This window comes from Octopus bimaculoides, chromosome 24, assembly GCF_046866305.1.
Source record: "Octopus bimaculoides isolate indiv1 chromosome 24, ASM4686630v1, whole genome shotgun sequence".
Lineage (NCBI taxonomy): Eukaryota > Metazoa > Mollusca > Cephalopoda > Octopoda > Octopodidae > Octopus > Octopus bimaculoides.
In genome coordinates this window covers 5,921,987-5,941,342 of record NC_142951.1, presented here as the reverse complement: position 1 = coordinate 5,941,342, position 19,356 = coordinate 5,921,987, and the positions used below count along the sequence as shown (strand labels likewise).

Sequence of the window (19,356 nt, the reverse complement as noted above, 5' to 3'; positions counted from 1 at the left end):
AGAGCTGGAACAAATGCAGTAAGGCAGGGGTCCCCAGTCACCAGGTTGCAGACCAGTAACAGTCCATGGATCATTTGGTACCGGGCAGCACAGAAGGAATGATTCTTATTTCTCTTTTATTGACTGTCACAATCTGCAAGGGTAATTTTGCATTATATATGTAATTGAATTGTAATAATGAAATAAGGTTCATTATTTACATTTGACGGATATTTGTCTGCATCTTGTTTGTTGTTAACACAACGTTTCGGCTGATATACCCTCCAGCCTTCATCAGGTGTCTTGGGGAAATTTCGAACCTGGGTTCTCATTCCTAAGGTATTTTTCGTTGTTGTTGTTGTAAGGCTTATAAATCTACACCATCACCACCATGATGATGGTGTGATTTATAACCCCTAAAAATTCACTCCATAATTGCCCACAGGCATTGTATTGTATTGTTATTGAGTGTGATGTTCCAGTCTGAAAAAAAAAAAATTGTCTTTCATGAAACTGGTGCAAAAATGTTTGGGGATCATGGCTGTAGAGGATTTTTCACAATGTTCTCTTGATTCTGTTAATTCATCACCTTAAACAAAGAATTGTTGTTACTTGGAAACATGGACAAAGAATGTTTGTTTTCATTGGAGTAGGTCTTGAGGAACTTATTCCAATCTCTCCTGCTTTTATCACTCGTTAAGGTTATCTCCACAGATTTACTATAGAAAATCTGCAGAGATATCCCTAACAAGTAATAACACTGCTAAGATGTAATAACACTGCTAACACAGAAGAACACAGTGTTGAGTTATAAAAGTGTTTAATATACTTTGTGGTATATTATGAAGATGCATGGCTCAGTGGTTAGAGCGTGTCGAGCTTACGATCGTGAGGTTGCGAGTTCGGTTCCCAGAGCAGGCTGCATGTTGTGTTCTTGAGCAAGACACTTTATTTCACGTTGCTCCAATTCACTCAGCTGTAGAAATGAGTTGTGACGTCACTGGTGCCAAGCTGTATCGGCCCCTTTGCCTTTCCCTTGGATAACATCAGTGGTGTGGAGATGAGGAGGCTGGTATGCATGGGTGACTGCTGGTCTTCCATAAACAACCTTGCCCGGACTTGTGCCCTCGGAGGGTAACTTTCTGGGTGCAATCCCATGGTCAGTCATGACCAAAAAGGGTCTCTGTATATTATGATTGCATAACAATGTACAGTGTCCCTACAAGTCATTAACTCCTTACAATATAACTCGAATAGGTGGGTAGTATACCATGCACTGGTCACAAAAAAATGCATGCCAGGAGAAAGCAGTATGCCCCCTCTTACCCCAAATGCATTGATGCTTATCCTTCTTATATGTGTGTGTGTAGTAGGTCACATGACCCTCATCAAGCAGGAAACAATATACAAAAAAAAATGAGACAAGAACTCTTAGGATTTAAAAGTGATACAATTATTCCGTTTATTTATCAAAATAAAGCATTCGGTTCATTTATTCACTGAATTCAGAGATACCCACTACCCAGTCACCGACTGCCATTTACAACTGCGAAACATCATTAACAAAAAGCTAAAAGAAAGACAAAGCAAATAAAAATAAACTTTCCCTGAATATATATAAATCTATAAAGGAGACAGACACACACACGTGTGTGTATGTGTGTATATATTCTATTATTTTATTTGTTTCAGTCATTTGACTGCGGCCATGCTGGAGCACTGCCTTTAGTCAAACAAATCGACTCCAGGACTTATTCTTTGTAAACCCAATACTTATTGTCACTAATAGCTTTTATATTTGTATGTATGTATATATATATGTATATATATATATATATATATATATTTATTGATTGCTAAATCCACAAGTGTTTTTTAATTCTCTCTGTTTATTTCTGTGTTCCTTTCTGTTGAAGAGCTTTGGCTCGAAATGTAAAAGACTTTCACACTTTCCTGGGCGTCAAACTAATACACCTGCTTGTTGTTTGTACACCTGTCATCATCTTTTGTTTTTCTGTAAATTTCAACTATATATATAAGTATGTATGTAGATAGATAGATAGATAGATAGGCAAGCAGGCAGGCAGACAGACAGATAGATACATATAATAATATTAGGGACAAAATCCAAAATTACAGATTTTATTATCTTTATCTTATGATATTTAATTTGTTTTATATTATACTCATTTATTGTGTTTTTAATTGTTAATTTTTCTATATGTGATAGTGGATTTTCATCGATGAGTTCTTGAAACTTGGTTATTTTCCCTAAAACTATATATGTGTGGGTGTGTGTGTGTATATATATATATATATATATATATATATAGGTGTGTGTGTGTATAGATATGATATATAGATGTGTGTGTGTGTACAAATGTGTGTGTATGTGCATGCATTATATATATATATATATATATATATATATATATATATATATATATTTGAGAGAGAGAAATTTCTAGTTCAACATTTCTTTTATTCCAGTTTTTAATCTGTTAACACAAAAAAATCTTGTTGCAAATATTTTTTTAAATAATCTCATTTTCTGTTTGTCTTTTTTTTTCCAAATATTTTTCTTGTGTTTCTTTTAAAAATAACAATATAAAAACAGACCCATCCAGTCATACTCCTGGGTGCTTGAATATTAAATGCGACAGACAGAGATTGCTATTTGGCAGATTGATAAGCTACGACCACACTCACCAACCCTAACCCGCTTCCTTAACATTGAACTTTGCAAATAATCTCTAATTTTGTATTATAAACAAGATTCTTTAGACAAAAATAAAATAGTAATAATAATAATAATAATAATAATGGTTTCAAATTTTGCCACGAGGGCAGCAATTTTGAGGGAGGGGTTGAGTTGATTACATCAACCCAGTGTGTAACTGGTACTAATTTTATCGACCCTGAAAGGATGAAAGGTAAAGTCAACCTTGGTCGAATTTGAACTCAGAACGCAGTGACGGGCGACATACCACTAAGCATTTCGTCCAGCAAGCTAACAATTCTGCCAGCTCGCCACCATAATAATAATAATAATAATAACCATTTATAAAATTAGGAAGGGGGAAGCTAGTCAATTACATTGACCCCAGTGCTCGACTGATACCTTATTTTATTGACCCTAAATGGATAAAGGGCAAAGTAGACCTCAGTGGAGGATTTAAAATTATGAAATAGAAGGACGTATAACAGTTTGTAGAAAATAACCTAAATTGGTGCAAGGAGTCAAGAATTTCATGACTTCAGACTCTTACTCTTTGTTTGAGAGTCAGAAAAATTAAAATCAAAACCTCACTTTCTCCTGAGCCAAAATGTTAGATTCTCGACCCCTCGCAGCAACTGAGCTTGTGAATCTCTTTTAGAAACTTCCAGCTACGGAATAATATTACTGTCACTGATGGTGCACAGAACATCAGCGTTTTCTTTGGTTCCACAGACTTTTATCGGATAACAGTCTCTATAAAGAAAGAAGTGAATGAGATTTCACATGGAGCAGAAGGCTACTGAGTCCTCCATGGCATGGGTAGAAGATTGAGAAAGAGACAAAAAAAAGAAAAGACACAAAAACAAAAGAAAAAGGCAAAAACAAACCAAAATGTGGAAATTCTAAAGTTCTGTGTGTTTAAATATCATGCTGTCCACTCGATGATAAAGTTCATTGTGATGTTTCTTGACCTGAAATTAAAAACACGTAATCCAATTAACATTTAAGCCAAGAATAAACAAACAATAAGCAATGTTATATCGAAAGTTAACCATCTCAGACATGGGCCCCTATGTCTAACTTTACACTTCACCTGGGCTCCTGAGCAAAAATATAAATATGAATTTATCATGGTCGCCATGATTGATCGCTGACCAAAACATTCAATCTTTTTTCTCCTTGTTTTCTCCGTATTCTTTCTGTTGAAGAGCGTAGCTCGAAACGTTAAAGACTTTCTGTATTCCCGAGCGTTAAACTAATACATCCTTTTGTTGTTTACACCACCTGTCCTTGTCTGTTGTTGTTTTTTTCGTAAATTCTCCCAAAAATATAAATAGTTGCATACACAGCTCAAGGGTAACAATTGCAGGCGAACTAATGGACAGAATCATAAAAAAAAAAAAAAAAAGGTCCAGGAGAATAACAATAACAGACCTATCACTTAACTACTATATTTGTTCACTCCAATTGTTATTTTCTCATCTCTTTTGTCAATTTGACTGTCCAAATTCAGCCTCTTACACTAAATCTATAATGTCATTCTAAGAATAGTCACATCATTGAAATCTTAAAACTATGAGATAACGAATGATTAACGCAAAAACAATGCGAATAAATAAGCAGTACCTCCTGACTGGCCATCGTAGGATTTTCGAGCGAGATCGTTGCCAGTGCCCCTGGACTGGCTCTTGTGCGGGTGGCACATAAAATACACCATTTTGAGCGTGGCCGTTGCCAGTACCGCCTGACTGGCCTTCGTGGAAAAGGTTGCCCATACCTGATCTAGGGTTAAAAACAAAAGCAACAGCCCCCACACACACTGTGTGTAGTTTATTTAGCTCCACTGCCCCATTCCATTATCCAAACAACCTACCACATGTTCATAATGGTTTGCCTTGTTTACTAAATCTGTGTGTTTCTTCGGATAATTGCCATCATCAACTTGTTTGTCAAAATACTCTTTCGACTGCATCACCATTTCTTTCAGAGTCTCATGTTTAGTGATGCGTTGCTGGAAAGATTTTAATTCCTCCTACAGAAAAGAAAAAAAATGAAAAAGAAAACAACAGGGTTAATTTTACAAATTATTATTAATCATCTGCCAAGATTTTAATCACCATCGTCATCATCATCATTACTTTACGTCCACTTTTCTATGCTTGAATGGATCAGAAGGGATTTGTTGAGGCAGATTATCTGCAGCTGGATGCCCTTCCTGTCACCAAGCAAAGTAATATTCCACGTGACCAGACATGTTTTCAGAGAAGATTTGAAACAAAGGACACCTCTTGCATGATGCTGACGTTCTTTGACAACTATCACAGAAGGTGGCGAACTTAGTGGTTTGGCAAAAGAGATCGATAGAATAAGTACTAGGGTTACAAAGAATAAGATTTGTTCGACTAAAGGCGGTGTTCCAGCATGGCCGCAGTCAAATGACAAACAAATAAAATAGGTAAAAATAGTTGAGAACCCCTGTAATAAACCCTTGAGGGTGGTGCCCCAACATGGCCACAGTCCAATGACTGAAACAAATAAAAGATAAAAGATAAAATGTAAAAACAGGTGAGTGTAGGTGACAGGAAGAGTATCCTGCCATAGAAAAACCTGCTTCAACAATCTCTGTCTGACCTGTGACCCATGCAAACATGGAAAAGTGGACACCAAAACAATGACGATGACAAAAGGTGATTGCAAAAAAAAAAAAAAGGAAGAAATCGAATTTAAAAGAAAGGAAATAAAGATGAATGTTTAAACGGACCTTAAAATTTTCCAGTTCCTGCTTAGACATTGCTGTCCTTTTAGCCATGGCATATAACTGGTACACTCGGAAATCAGTGAAATCCTCGTCAACTTTGCCTTCGTTCACCTGTTTGCTCAAACCATCAAATTTCTTATTAAGTTCTCGATGGACTGATTTCATTTCTTTATTTTTGGCCTTGAATTCTTTATGTAATAGCCTCAATTCGTCATCGCTGCCCAAATTGTTATCAGTAACTTCTGCAAAACAAACAACAATAAAAGTTTTCAAGAAAAAAAAAAAACAACAAGCAAACGAGAAAATCATCCACACCAGGTATAAACCTTCTTTTTTCAAGAAGTGAGTCACATGAGACATGAATGATCATCAGGTGGTTCACACTGCTAAAAAAAATTCGAAGTGAATTTTTTGTAAGACATGATATTCAGAAAACCCTTCAAACTGTAGTTTGCCCATGACTGGTTTATGAGGTGACTGAATCTCCTAGAAATAGCAGCCAAATCTCTTATACATTACACCAACTGTCTTAAAAAAAAAATTAATATAATTACAACTAGGTAAACTATACATTAGTTATAGTGAATCAATGAGGGGAGCCATTACATAGTTTCTTGACCTTCTAGAAATAGTAGGCAAATATCCCTCAAATCCCATCCAACTGACAAGAGTTCAATGTTGTTCACTGCCTGAAAAACAAAATAAATAAGGCCAAGGGGGTCACAACTGAAATACCTACAGTCAGGGCTGTTTTTTTAATTTATTGCTTATTTCCATTTCTGAACTACCTTCTCCATTAAAATTATTTGATTGATAAATCAACAAACTACTTAACTAACAAATGAATTATTTAATTACTTACTTTCTAATTCAGCAAGTTTCTCCTTCATCTGTTCATATTCATCGAGTTTCTGTTGGTGTTTCAGAAATTCATCCTGTAATTTACTGAGCTCTTCATCTGCAACAATAACATTACCATCGTTAGTTTTTATCGTTATTTAACGAGTTATCAAAAGACAGCGGAAAGGTGGCAGCATTGACAAAATTGATAGGTATGTAGTTACACATCTCTTGGAGGTATACAACTACATATCTCTTGGAAGTATGGAACCAGAGTTCTCTTGGAGATATGGAACATCTCTTTGAGGTATGGAACTACAGATTTCTTGAAAGTATGGAACTACAGATCTCTCGGAATTATGTAGCCACACATCTCTTGGAGATACTGATCTATAGTTCTCTTGGAGGTATGGCACCACATCTCTTGGAGGTGTAGAATCACAGTTCTTCTGGAGATATGGAACATCTCTTGGAAGTATGGAACCACAGATCTCTTAGATGTATGGGACCACAAATTTCTTGGAAATATGGCACCATACATATTATATTCATGTTGTTTTACTTTCTGCAACTATAAACAACTGGGTGTCATTTGGTAACTTGATCAAGTCAAAGATACTTTTGAGTTTCTGATCTCTTTGGATTAGAGGCCTCTGTGCTTATCCCTAACCAGTTCTCCTGGTATAACAACTTGTTAATCTCAAAGAGGCTCGCTCTCCCCTCTTCATCGATCAACATGACTACCATCTGATGTCTGTTTCTAGCAGCAGCACCTCCACCACCCTCACCACTCACCAAGTCATGCATGAAAGAATTAGTTTGGATTCTTTGCTCTTGTCCATATCTGTACAATGGTCCCTCATCTTGCGACCACCATCACACCACCAGCTGCAATTCACAAGATCTTTTCTTTTTAATCTCACATTGCTTTCAGATGCTTTTTCACTTTGGCCCTCATCAGTCTTTCCATGCACCAATTACTGGTACCAATGCATCTGTACATTACCAATCATTTCTCAATATTTCGCATCAATTAAGGCGGTGAGCTGGCAGAAACATTAACACAGCAATTCTGGGGGTGGGGTTAAGTCAATTATATTGACCCCCTTCCCCCTGACTTCAGTGTTCAACTGGTCCTTATTTTCTCGACACCGGAAGAAGGAAAGGCAAAGTCAGTCCTGGTGGAATTTGAACTCAGAACATAAAGTCAGAAGAAACACCCCTAAGCACTTCTTCCAGTGTAGTAGCGGTTCTGCTGACTTATCATCTTAATTGATGCAAAATATTCTTTTCTCCTCTAGGCACAAGGCCTGAAATTTTGGGGGAAGGGGCCAGTTGATTAGATCGACCCCCAGTGATCAACAGGTCCTTAATTTATCGACCCCCAAAGGATGAAAGGCAAAGTCGACCTTGGTGGAATTTGAACTCAGAACATAAAGACAGATGAAATACTGCTAAGCATTTTGCCTTGTGTGCTAACGATTCTTATTTCTTTATTACCCACAAGGGGCTAAAAATAGAGGGGACAAACAAGGACAGACAAAGGGATTAAGTCGATTACATCGACCCCAGTACGCAACTGGGACTTAATTTATCGACCCCGAAAGGATGAAAGGCAAAGTTAACCTCGGCGGAATTTGAACTCAGAACATAAAGACAGATGAAATTGCTGCTTAGCATTTTGCCCAGCGTGCTAACGATTCTGCCAGCTCACGACCATGCTGTTGAAGGTAATATTACCAACGGCAGCAGTGGAGAAAGGTTATGCACAGTGAAGGGGGGGGGGGGTATGAGCCTGGTGATATGATCTTGTTTGGAAGGATTGTTTGTTGTTAGGTTGGTTGGTTTGTTAGTCGGTTGGTAGGTCGCCACAGAGTTGTTGGTGTTGTTGGTGTTGTTGTTGGTGTTGTTGCTAGGCATCACACCTGCTGCTGTTATTGTTGCTCTTATTTTTGCTTTTAGTGTTTTTGCTTTTGTTGTTGCCAGGAAATCATTTTGTATAAAAAAAATAACAAAGAGAAAGTTGTCGTTGTTGTTGCTGAGTCCTAACTCAGACACAAAATGATAGCCATTGGAGGAGGAGGAGTGGGGATACAGCCAATTAAATCAATTCCAAGTAATTAATTGGAATTCATTTCTTCAAACCCCAGAAAGATGACATAGGGTGAAGTTGGCTTTAGCAAAATTTCAATCCAGGACATAAAAATTCACCATGACCACCACCACCACCACCAGGGGGTGGGCAGTCAATCTCAGTGTCATCTTAGGATCACACTATCGTCTTATCACCAAATTACTTTTAAGACAAACTTCTAATTTTTTTGTGTTTTCACAGACATTCTTTGGAACATCACTCTGTGCAAAACCAAACATATGGCACCCGAGTCATAACACCAACTTGAACTTCTAACTTGTTGTCTCTTGAGGTCTCTGGGTGAGACTTGGAAAACCAAACATAAAATAATAATGAAAAGAACGTTGAGAATCCCTTGACTCACCAGTGAAACCCGAATAATGAGCTTGTTTCCAGAGTTTCTTGAGATGTTTACTCTTCAATTTTGTAGCCTCCCTGTTCATGTGGGGATCTGGGATATGTAGTTTGTTCATCTCGGAGAATTCACCCAAGTCGTACTTCCTTGCAATAGCTGAAAGGGCAAGAGTAACAGTTTAGGAAAACAGGGAACCTAGGAAGTTGAAAGAGCAATTATCAAGCAGACAAGGTGTGTGGCCTAGTGGTTAGCGTGTTGCATTCATGATCACCAGACTGTGGGTTCAATCCCAGGGCAGGACACTTCATTTCACACTGCTCTAGTGCTCTGTGGGGACCTGTAGGCCAAAGAGTAGACCCAACACTTCCTCTGCATGTTATAAAACACAACTAAAAAAAGAAGATGAGGTAGGATTTGCATTCCGACCTTTTAAAATCCTCTCCAGTAATGACTACCCAAACAGACAGGTAATGTTGATTTGATGGGGGGAAGTGAGTTTATGAGCAGCACAAAACATTTGATCACTATAAACTAATTAATCACCTGTGCAGGTCATTCAGCAAGAAAGTGCAGAACTGTCTTTCTCAGACTGAGAGACTCTCGTTAACCCTTTAGCACTTAAACCAGACATATCCATGGCCAAAATATTCTACCTGTTTTATCTTCAAACTGGTCATATTTGGCCTTTCACACCTACCCAACAGAGCCATTTTAAAAATAAACAAATACATCATCAAAATCTCCCAGCTATGAAATAATGCATGATTAATTTAAAATGATGTGAATTAATAAGCATTACATTTGACAGAGTAATCTAAACACTCAAGAGTTAAATTAAAACATCTGATAGAGTAATCTGAATGCTAAAGAGTTGAATATTGGCAAACCAAAAAAAAAAAAGAAAAAAAAAAGGAAAAAAAAAAGAGAAAGAAAGACCCAACTATCCCCACCACCCACCCTGCTCAACCATTTCCCCCTCCCCCCTTGCATCCTACTTACTCATTAGCTGTTTATTCACTTCGTGTTCTTTCTCCAAAGCTTTGTGTTTGTTTTTATGCTTCAACCACTTCAGGTCATAGTGGAGTTTGTCTTGAACTTTCAGCTCAGCATAGCAGTCGGCCAACGGCTGTCCGGTGAGACGCTAAGGGAGACAATTTTGAAAAAGAATTCATAAACATAACACGTGGGAACAACAGTGAAGTTCTACAGATTGCATTTAATCTTGGCGCTTTTGCAGGAAAAAATTTACATTAAAGTAAAAAAAAAAAGAAAGAAAAAAACAAAGATGCAGGCATGGCTGTGTGGTAAAACATTTGCTTCCCATCCACATTCTTTCAGCTTCAGTCCCACTGCATGGCACCTTGGACAATTAAGTGTCTTCTACTATAACCTTGGGTTGACCAAAGCCTTTGTGAGTGAATTTGGCAGACAGAAACTGAAAGAAGCCCATTGTGCAGAATTTTAACTCAGAATGTAAAAAAGAGATGAAATACCACGAAGCATTTTACCCAGTATGCTAACGGTTCTGCCAGCTCGTCACCTGAAATAATCTTTTCTACTAAGGCACAAGGCCTGAAATTTTGGGGAGGGAGACTAGTCAATTAGATCGACCCCAGTGTTTCACTGGTACTTAATTCATCAACCCCGAAACGATGTAAGGCAAAGTTGACTTCAGTGGAATTTGAACTCAGAACATAAAGACTGATAAAATATTGCAAACTCACTGCCTCAAACAAGTAGCTCACAGCACTTAGTTTTCTCAAGCGGTTACCTGTCTAAGCACTAACGAGGCTCAATATTGCTTAAGTTTGGTGATCAAACAAGAACCAGTGCTTTCAGTGTAATCTGGCTGTAAGCATTAATAATAATAATAATAATACTTTCTACTGGAAGCACAAGGCCTCAAATTTGGGGGAAGGGATTAAGTCTATTACATCGACCCCAGTGTATAACTGGTACTTATTTAATCAACCTCGAAAGGATAAAAAGCAAAGTTGACCCCGGCAGAATTTGAACTCAGAACATAAAGACAGACGAAATACTGCTAAGCACTTTGCCTGGCATGCTAACGATTCTGTTAGCTCACTGCCTTAGCCCAGGGGTTTTCAAACTTTTTGACTTGCGGACCCCTTTATATTTCAGGCTTTACCTTATACATAAATATTTGCCTAAAATAACATATATTTTTACATTTATTTATTTAACAGTATTTAACAAATAGGTTTATTGTCAATTAAAAGATTTTGATTAAAAAACATATAAAATCAAATTGCCCATAAAAAGTATTTGCTGTTCACGGACCCCCTGTGGTCCGGGGACCACAGTTTGAAAACCCCTGCCTTAGACAAGAAGCTTACAGTGGTGGTGGTGGTGGTGGTGGTGGTGGTGGTGGTGGTGGTGGAGATGATAATGACCAATGATAGTGATGGAGGTGATTAAGTTTTTCAGGTGTGGTGGATGATGAGTCAGAGGAAGATTGACACATCATCACAACCACCCACCATCAGCACAATGGTTAATGGTAATAGAAGTGTCTTTGGTGTTGGCGGTGGTGGTGGCTGGTGTGTCGATGAAATGCGTCATTGTTCTGGCTAGATCCTGATTCGCACCTGAAAAAATTATCACCTGAAGATTCATCAACCCCCAATCAAACCCCACACCCACTCGACCAGGACAATTTCCAAGCTGAAGAATTCGTCACCCAAAGAAAATCCAAATTGATGTTTCTTCGGGTAATCATGATGAAATTATCACCTGAAGATTCATCAACCCCCAATCAAACCCCACACCCACTCGACCAGGACAATTTCCAAGCTGAAGAATTCGTCACCCAAAGAAAATCCAAATTGATGTTTCTTCGGGTAATCATGATGATCATCGTCTAATGTCCATCTTCCCATGCAGGGATCTATTTGGGTGGTTTGAAAGGAGCTGGCCAGGTAGAAGACTACCTCCCAGGCTACTGTGTTTGCTTTTATAAACCAAATTCTTCAATTTTCACTTTTTTCAGAAATTTTTTTTTTTTTTTTTTTTTTTGCGAAATACGTAGAAAAATACAGAAATTATGATTCTGGAAAAAAAAAAAAAAAATTTGTAAAATTTCAATTTTTTTTTTTAAATGTGAAAATTGAAGAATTTGTTGGGTGGGGGGGGAAAAAGTTTTAAAATGCCGTTTTTTTTTTTTTTTTTTTTTTTTTTTCAGAATCATAATTTCCGTACTCGAAAATGAGGGATTCTGTAAAAAAAAAAAAAAAAAAATTGAAGTGGGTACGGTCCTACGTCCAGCGTTATTCCGATATAATCGGAATAATTTACACCATCCGAAAGGTATTTGTAGAAAATTTCATTAGAGAATATAAATTTTTCTGAATGTTATGATGGCGGGGGGGGGGGTCGGATCTGAAACATATTTGTGTAACTATGTCATTTTTTTTTTTTTTGTAGTTTACACGACTTTATTAAAGAACCTTTTTTTTTAATTTTTCTGTAGATTCTAGAAATATAAGAATACATACATCGGGTTGGGTAGATTATGGGGAAAAAAAACAAGGAGGGGACATCGTATAAAAAAGTTGAAGGTGGGCTAAAATCCACATTTTAAACGAACACGATGTAATCCGAGATATACAGAAAGGCGGGATAGTCACGGTTGAAACGCTTTTAATCATAAGCTTGCCGCTCAATTAGAACTGATCTGTGGTTAAACGACAACAGCCTGTGTCAATTTGAATACAGTGATCGTGGAAAGAGTGGATGGTCACGGCTTGATTGCCGCCTACCATTATAAGGCTTTAAAACCGGTGACGAGCTCTCTCCATTAATGAAAACTTACTTTCAGGTCACAAGTGTGTGTACGCGTATGTGTGTCTATGTGTGTGAGTGAGTGTATGCATACGTTTTCTCTCTCTTTCTCTCTCCATTGAGAGGAAGCAGGAAGTTTGTTCGCGATCGTTTGATGACACATTTCCTTCAAATCACACCTTGCTATCTTGAGAGTGGGGAAAAACATTTAGATCTTATATACCCGGGATGGTCAAGGCCGAAGTACTTTTAATCATATGACTGTTTGATCACAAGGCTGCCCTGGGCTGAATAAACAACACACGTGTCTCAGGTACAAGGCCAGCAATTTTTCGGGGGCGGGGACATGTCGATTACATCGACCGCTCCCGAAAGAATGAAAAGCAAAATTGACCTCGGCTGCATTTGAACTCAGAACGTAAAAAAGCCGGAGGGCCGCTACACAACACTATGATCGGCGTAATAACGATTCTGCCAGCTCGCCCGCCTTACGTGTCTTAGATAATACCAAACAATGGCCATTTCCAATGACTTGACAAATTTCAGCCCACGGGATTTTTTGAATGGCAAGCCTTAAAACAAAAAATTACATTCAATAATTTTAATACAGCGGCCCGCCTCTTGATGAGACACGTCTCCTCCGACCCGCTTCTCGGAAAAGGTTACTCATGCCTGCTGAACACTGTTAGAAATGGCAGTTAAATTTACCTTAAATCACTACCTTGATTCCTCAAAAAAAAAAAAATGGATATACTTGATAGTATAAACCTGGATGCAAATGTATTTGAAAATCAGAGAAAATAAAAATAAAATAGACGGGAGATCGCAGCTAGAATGTTTATGATCGTGGTAGGTTTGTTTATTCATAGATTACCTACCTAGGGCTAATAACAACAAAACCACTCTTCTCAGTTTCTTAATTACGTCCTAGATAATAAAACACATGGCTTCGTCTCATCATGTCTGACACCGCCCCCATTCACGAGTAACTATTAATTATACGAGTAACAACGATAGATACTGCACGTTGTTGTACCAAACTGCTAAAAAAAACCCGCTTAATTCCGATATTCATTGAAATAATACCTTCTCGTTTTCCAAATTAAAAATAGGTGGGGAAAAGACAGACATGTTACGTAATATAAGGTGAGATATATTATTATGTCTAAAAAAATGGAATAAAACTTAAGACGGGATTGAAATAGTTTGGATGACTTTTATCACAGGTTTGCTTGATCAGAATTTACCTAGGGTTAAACAATGTTATGTATGTGTGTGTGTCTGTGTGTTTGTGTACATATACATATTCTTTTATCTTTTACTTGTTTCGGCCAACAGTCTGCGGCCATGCTGGGGTACCGCCTTCAAGAATTTGTAGTCGAAAGATTCGATCCCAGTACTTCTTTTCCCCCTTTTAAATCTGATACTTATTCTATCGGTCACTTTTAACGTCCACTTTTCATGCTGGCATGGGTTGGACAGTTTGACTAAGGACTGACAAACCAGGAGGCTGCACCAGGCTCTAATCTGATCTGGCAAGGTTTCTACAGCTGGATGCCCTTCCTAACGCCAACCACTCCGAGAGTGTTGTAGGTGCTTTTTACATGCCACCGGCACGGGAGCCAGTCAGGCAGCACAGGTAACAACCACGCTCGAATGATGCTTTTGACAGGGCAAGATGGAATAACGCAGTTGGTCACTGTTTTTGGTTTGCTCCATGCTGTAAGCAGAGACTCTTCGATATCTTGTATTCAGCCTCTTCATGATGAAGATGGCAGTTCTTCATGTCCAAAGATTATGAGGAAGAAAGAGTCCATCTACATGTGGAGTTGGGGCTGTAATTGTCAGCACCATGCAGTACCTGTTGATTTTGCCACTTCTCCATTGCTGCAGGACTTTGCTTCCTGCTTGCATCTGGTGGTTTTAAAGTAAGAGTCACTCTGCACAAACCAGTTTCATTCTTTAGACTTGGAGATCTGATCACAGTGGCTCATTGGGCTAAGATGGCTGTGGAGACCAGCCTTCTCCTTAGTGAACTTCTTTACAGAGCTGGAAACCTCCACCAACCTGGAGTTGCTAGAAGGATGGCAAAGAGAGCACTAGACCACTTAGGCAATTCTCCTCTTTGATATACTGTCCAGATTAACTCTCCAGGCTTTTTCCTTTTCCAAGGCACTCACAGAACAGTGAGGTTTTTTTTTTGTTTGAAGTTTCTTCCATAAAATGGTAATTACCCCATAACTGGGAACCTGTCAGGTGCTACTGCTCCTGGTCAGAGTAGACCTGGGAACAACAGTGGCAAGGAAGTGGTCCCACATTCCTCAACACCCTGAAATTCCCAAACCAGGGCTCAACTACCAGATGCAGCCTTGAGTCATACCCAGGACACTTAAAGTCATAACCAACCTTTTCATCATCTCTTCAATAATTACAACACAGAGAATGAGACGATTTCTTCCGTTCTAGCACCTCCTTATGTTTCGACAGATGGTACCTGCTGTTGTTGTTTGCCTTTATTGTTGTCACTTTCCTCTTTACTTCTCTGAGAAGAAAGTCCCTCAAATGTCTCCGTCTCCTGTATGTATCGTAACTGGGATTTCTGCCGTGGAACCAGTCTGGCAGCCTTCCACTCTGTCCCCATAAGATTACAACACCAGGTCTTCTGGGTGATGAAGACTATGCATTAGTACCGATCACTTTTGCACCCAAAACCTGCTCTGACCATAATACAAAAGCTGATGACAAACCAAGAGTTATCTTTTATCCTATACTTCTTTCAGTCATTAGACTGCAGCCATGCTGGGGTACTGCTTTGAAGAATTTTTTGGTCAGATGTATCAACCCCTGTACTTAATTTTTTTTTAAAGCCTGGTACTTATTCTATCAGTTTCTGGTGCCGAACCATTAAGTTACAGGAACATGAACACATCAGCACTGGTTGTCAAGGCTTTGGTCAGCCCAGGGCTATAGTAGAAGACACTTGCCCAAGGTATCACGCAGTGGGATGGAACCTGGAGCCATGTGGTTGAGAAGCAAGCTTCTTACCACACAGCCAAACCTGCACCTGTTATGCCCTTACCAATGTTCCTGACCACAACCCTTGCAATTCAACTTTCTATATATTGTGACACCTGCCTCTGGGCAAATGTGGAATGGGGTACAAACTCTGCTTGAAGATTACAACCAAATGCACCACCCAGTCGGTGGAGCATCCAGCACAACACACATGGACCAGGTTTCCTCTGATTACCCTTTTGAAGATTCATGGAAACCCCTATGACGAAATTCGAATTCAGACTAAAGCTTAATTGGAACCAATATTACCATGGATTTTGTTCAACATTATGTTTTTTTTTTACATTGGAACAAAGGCACGACTTTTAGAGATGAGAGGGTGATAGTTGACCCCCACCCCATTAAATAGCAATAATATGCATCTCGTAGCGAAATAATTTATTGCGGTTTCTCCCTTCGCTCCTCAATCTCATTTTTTTTTTTTTGCTTAGTATTTGTTAAAGCTGACTCACTTCGTCAAAGTCCACTATTGTTTCCCCGTAAAAAACAATAGGCTTTCTTTTTTTTTTTTTTTTTTGGTAGTGATGGGGATTCTCTATGCATATAGTTAACGCCATGATTAACATCAATAAGTCTATTATTAGAATCATTTCACTCTTTGATGCCAACAGGGAAGAGGAAGAAGAAGAAAAGAACACATCAATCGTAACAATAACAAAGTCTACCATAAGCATTATGATGTCCAAACAATAAAGCACGCACACACACACGTGGACAACCATGCCAACATTAAAAATATACTTAACTAATAGCAGATGGCCTATGCGGGGTGTTCAATTAGCTAGAAATAGCAGTGAAATGTCCCTCTCATCATATCTTACCCTTTTAAAACAAACAAACGTGTTATATGGGATCCCGGCTTCCCTGTATATATATATTAAAAATGGGGAAGGCCGGTTTATGGGATTATCTTAAGATTCCCGTCCATAAAGGGTTTAGCTTTTGTTGGCCCAAGACCTCTTAAAAATATGGAGGAGGAAATCTTTTTAAGAGGTCTTGGGCCAACAGATTTTGGGATCTGACCATCCGCCATAAAGCTAAACCCTTTATGGACGGGGATCATAAGATAATCCCATAAGCCGGCCCTCCCCTTTTTTTAATATGTACCATTCTACATCTTAGAGTGCGCTTCTTCTCCGGATTTATGTTTTCTACAAACGATATATATCAAGAGAGAGAAAGAGAATAGTCACGGATGGAGTGTCTTTGATCATAAATCTACTCGATCAGGATTGGCTTGGTGTTAAACAACAATACAAAGATATGAACCAACGAGGGAGGTTTTACATGTTCACTTGACGTTCTATAAATGGCAGCCGAATCTCTCTCAAATCATATTCTGCCGTGTTAAAAAAAAAAAGAAAGGACACGGCTCATGTACTTCCCTCTACACAGAGGTAAAACGGGACGGCATGGCTGTATTGTCATCGATAATAAGATTGCTTATTCATAGCTAACCTGTGATTAAATAACAACAAAAACATAGGCTTGAAAGAGAGAGGAGGAAAGTGTCTTCGTTTAATATCATAATCCTTCAGACAACCAGGATACTCTCAAAGGATATTAAATCGATCTTTAATATTTGGCTATTTTCTCAAATGCCACCGGGGTCGACTTGTCTTTTATCCTTTCGGGGCCCATAAAATAAGTACAAATTGAACACTGAGATCGAGATGTAATCGACCCATCCCCTTCCCCTAAATTGCTGGCCTTGTGCCACAATTCGAAATCAATATTTGGCTATCTTATTGTATCGATCTCCTCCAAACGATGAAAGGCAAAGTTGACTCCGACGGAGGCAAACGGCCAGCAGTTTTGAGGGGAGGGGGTCAAGTGATATCACCGACCCCGGTACTAGACCGATAAATTGTTTTATCGACCTTGGAGGAATGGAAAGCAAAACAGACCTCGACGGGGCTTTAAACTGAGAACATAAAGAGCCGGAAGAAATTACGCAAAGTATTTATTTTTGACCCTCTAACAATAAAATAACACTAATAATAGCAGTTTCTCTTATTTATAATGTTTAACAATTTCAAACATTAATGATAAATATATTAGGTTCTTGTTTTTCACGAAGACGAAGTATACCTCTACACAATAACAGAGACATTGTACTATAACCCCCCCCCCCCCAGAAGGAACCGTTATCTGATATCTCAAGATGCTACGAACAACAGTTGAGTTACATACTATAAAGATATAGATATGCCTACACTAGGTTTCATTTCAAAACATCCGTTTTTTTTTTTCCGAGTTATGAGGAAACATGGTCGAGTATGTGCACTTGTGTGGGTATTCCAAGACATATTTATTATTTTCATTTGTAGATGTGTGGTAAGTAAACAGATTGGATAGTCACGGTGGGAATACCTTTAACCATGGGTTTGCTCGATCAGTGATGAGAAACGACAACAAACAACAACAATGAAAATGTGAAAATAATAACAATAATAATCAATTTCAGAAACCATATATTTTCTACTATGGGGGTGTGTTCCTTTAGATACACCTCGTAATCTGAAGAGGGCGTAGTCGCGCAGAGAGAGAGACTCAAATAATAATAAATAATAGGTTTATCACCAGATTTGATGCTATCACCTATAGTTCTTTCTTATGTACCTTTAGCCGCCGAATCCAATCTGGTAGATATTTCAGACCAAGCGTGTTCTGTGGTAAGAATAACTAATTCCGTTTCACGACGCAAAGACCATGTGTTGGGCCTTGCTTCCCTTTACGACATAAACAAATAATTAACGATTTCTAAACAATAACAGAAGACTTTCATTTAATAAAAGAAAACAAAAAACGAAAAAAGAAAGCATCAATAATGATGTTATGTAAAGATAAGGACACACGGACACACATTTACTCTGCAAAGTTAGGAAGATGGTAATTGACTTTTTTTTACCTTTTCGGCTTTATTCCAAATCTCTTGGACTTTAATCATTCGAAAGTGACGTCCGATTGCTGCATTATACATGAGATTGTTTGCGTCGACGTTTATCTTCTGTTTATCTTTAAGATATTTATTAGCTTCTATGGCAAAAACCAGCGAGATGAAATAAATCGCGGAAAACGTGAAAGTCGACATTGTTGAGAAACAGAAGAAAAAATAAACTCTGCAAACGTTACTCCTGCAATTAGTTCCCTTGGTTTTTATATGGAAGCCCAATAGTGATACAATTTTTTTAAAATCATATTTTCATTTTACGGCTTAGCTAGAGATGAATGGGTGGAGGTATAATGGCCCAGTGGTTAGGGCAGCGGACTCGCGGTTTCGATTCCCACTGTGTGCGTGAGTGTGTGTGTCTGTGTGTATCTCTGAAGTCGTAACTGACAGGAAATTTGTGAAAGAGTTAAATTGTGATAGGCTGAAACTGGTCTTATGAAGAAAATATCCTAGGCTTTTGTTCTTTCAGAAAAATTTTCCACATTGAGGTTTGTTCAAAAGATTGTTTACAAATGATTGTTTTGTTACTGTTTGAACTATTTTCATTTGAGGAAGTTTGTGAATTGTTATTGCTGTTGTTGTTGTTGTTATCAAACATAATTTTCAACTACATTTTTTTCATTGAAATGTCAAGAATTTTTTTTTTCATTTTCTAACATTTGTTTTTCTTGGGTGTGTCCATTGATTTTTTTTTTTTCTTACATTTAAAAAAATTGTTTTGGTAGTTCTTTCACTTTGACAA

At 38.2% G+C, this 19,356-nt stretch overlaps 1 protein-coding gene across 1 annotated transcript; it reads right to left on the bottom strand.

The window, feature by feature from the left end:
* Positions 1-1,416: 1,416 nt before the first annotated feature.
* Positions 1,417-19,257, bottom strand: LOC106879256 (alpha-2-macroglobulin receptor-associated protein). Its single transcript, XM_089341078.1, has 7 exons — positions 18,573-19,257; positions 9,785-9,926; positions 8,795-8,941; positions 6,319-6,414; positions 5,460-5,698; positions 4,572-4,730; positions 1,417-3,669 (listed from the first exon to the last, which is right to left on the bottom strand). The coding sequence occupies exons 1-7, from the start codon at positions 18,753-18,755 to the stop codon at positions 3,601-3,603; spliced, it is 1,035 nt and encodes a 344-aa protein (XP_089197204.1). The 5' UTR covers positions 18,756-19,257; the 3' UTR covers positions 1,417-3,600.
* Between the last annotated feature and the right edge of the window lie 99 nt (positions 19,258-19,356).

What these genes read in the sequence shown, in the direction of transcription:
- LOC106879256 (XM_089341078.1), bottom strand. Translation starts at nt 18,755, where the DNA reads ATGTCGACTTTCACGTTTTCCGCGATTTATTTCATCTCGCTGGTTTTT. An exon ending in TTTGGAATAAAGCCGAAAAG is followed by an intron (nt 9,927 to 18,572) that starts GTAAAAAAAAGT and finishes TGTCTCCCTTAG; the next exon opens with CGTCTCACCGGACAGCCGTT. An exon ending in CAAACCATTATGAACATGTG is followed by an intron (nt 3,670 to 4,571) that starts GTAGGTTGTTTG and finishes TTTTAATTTCAG; the next exon opens with GTCAAGAAACATCACAATGA.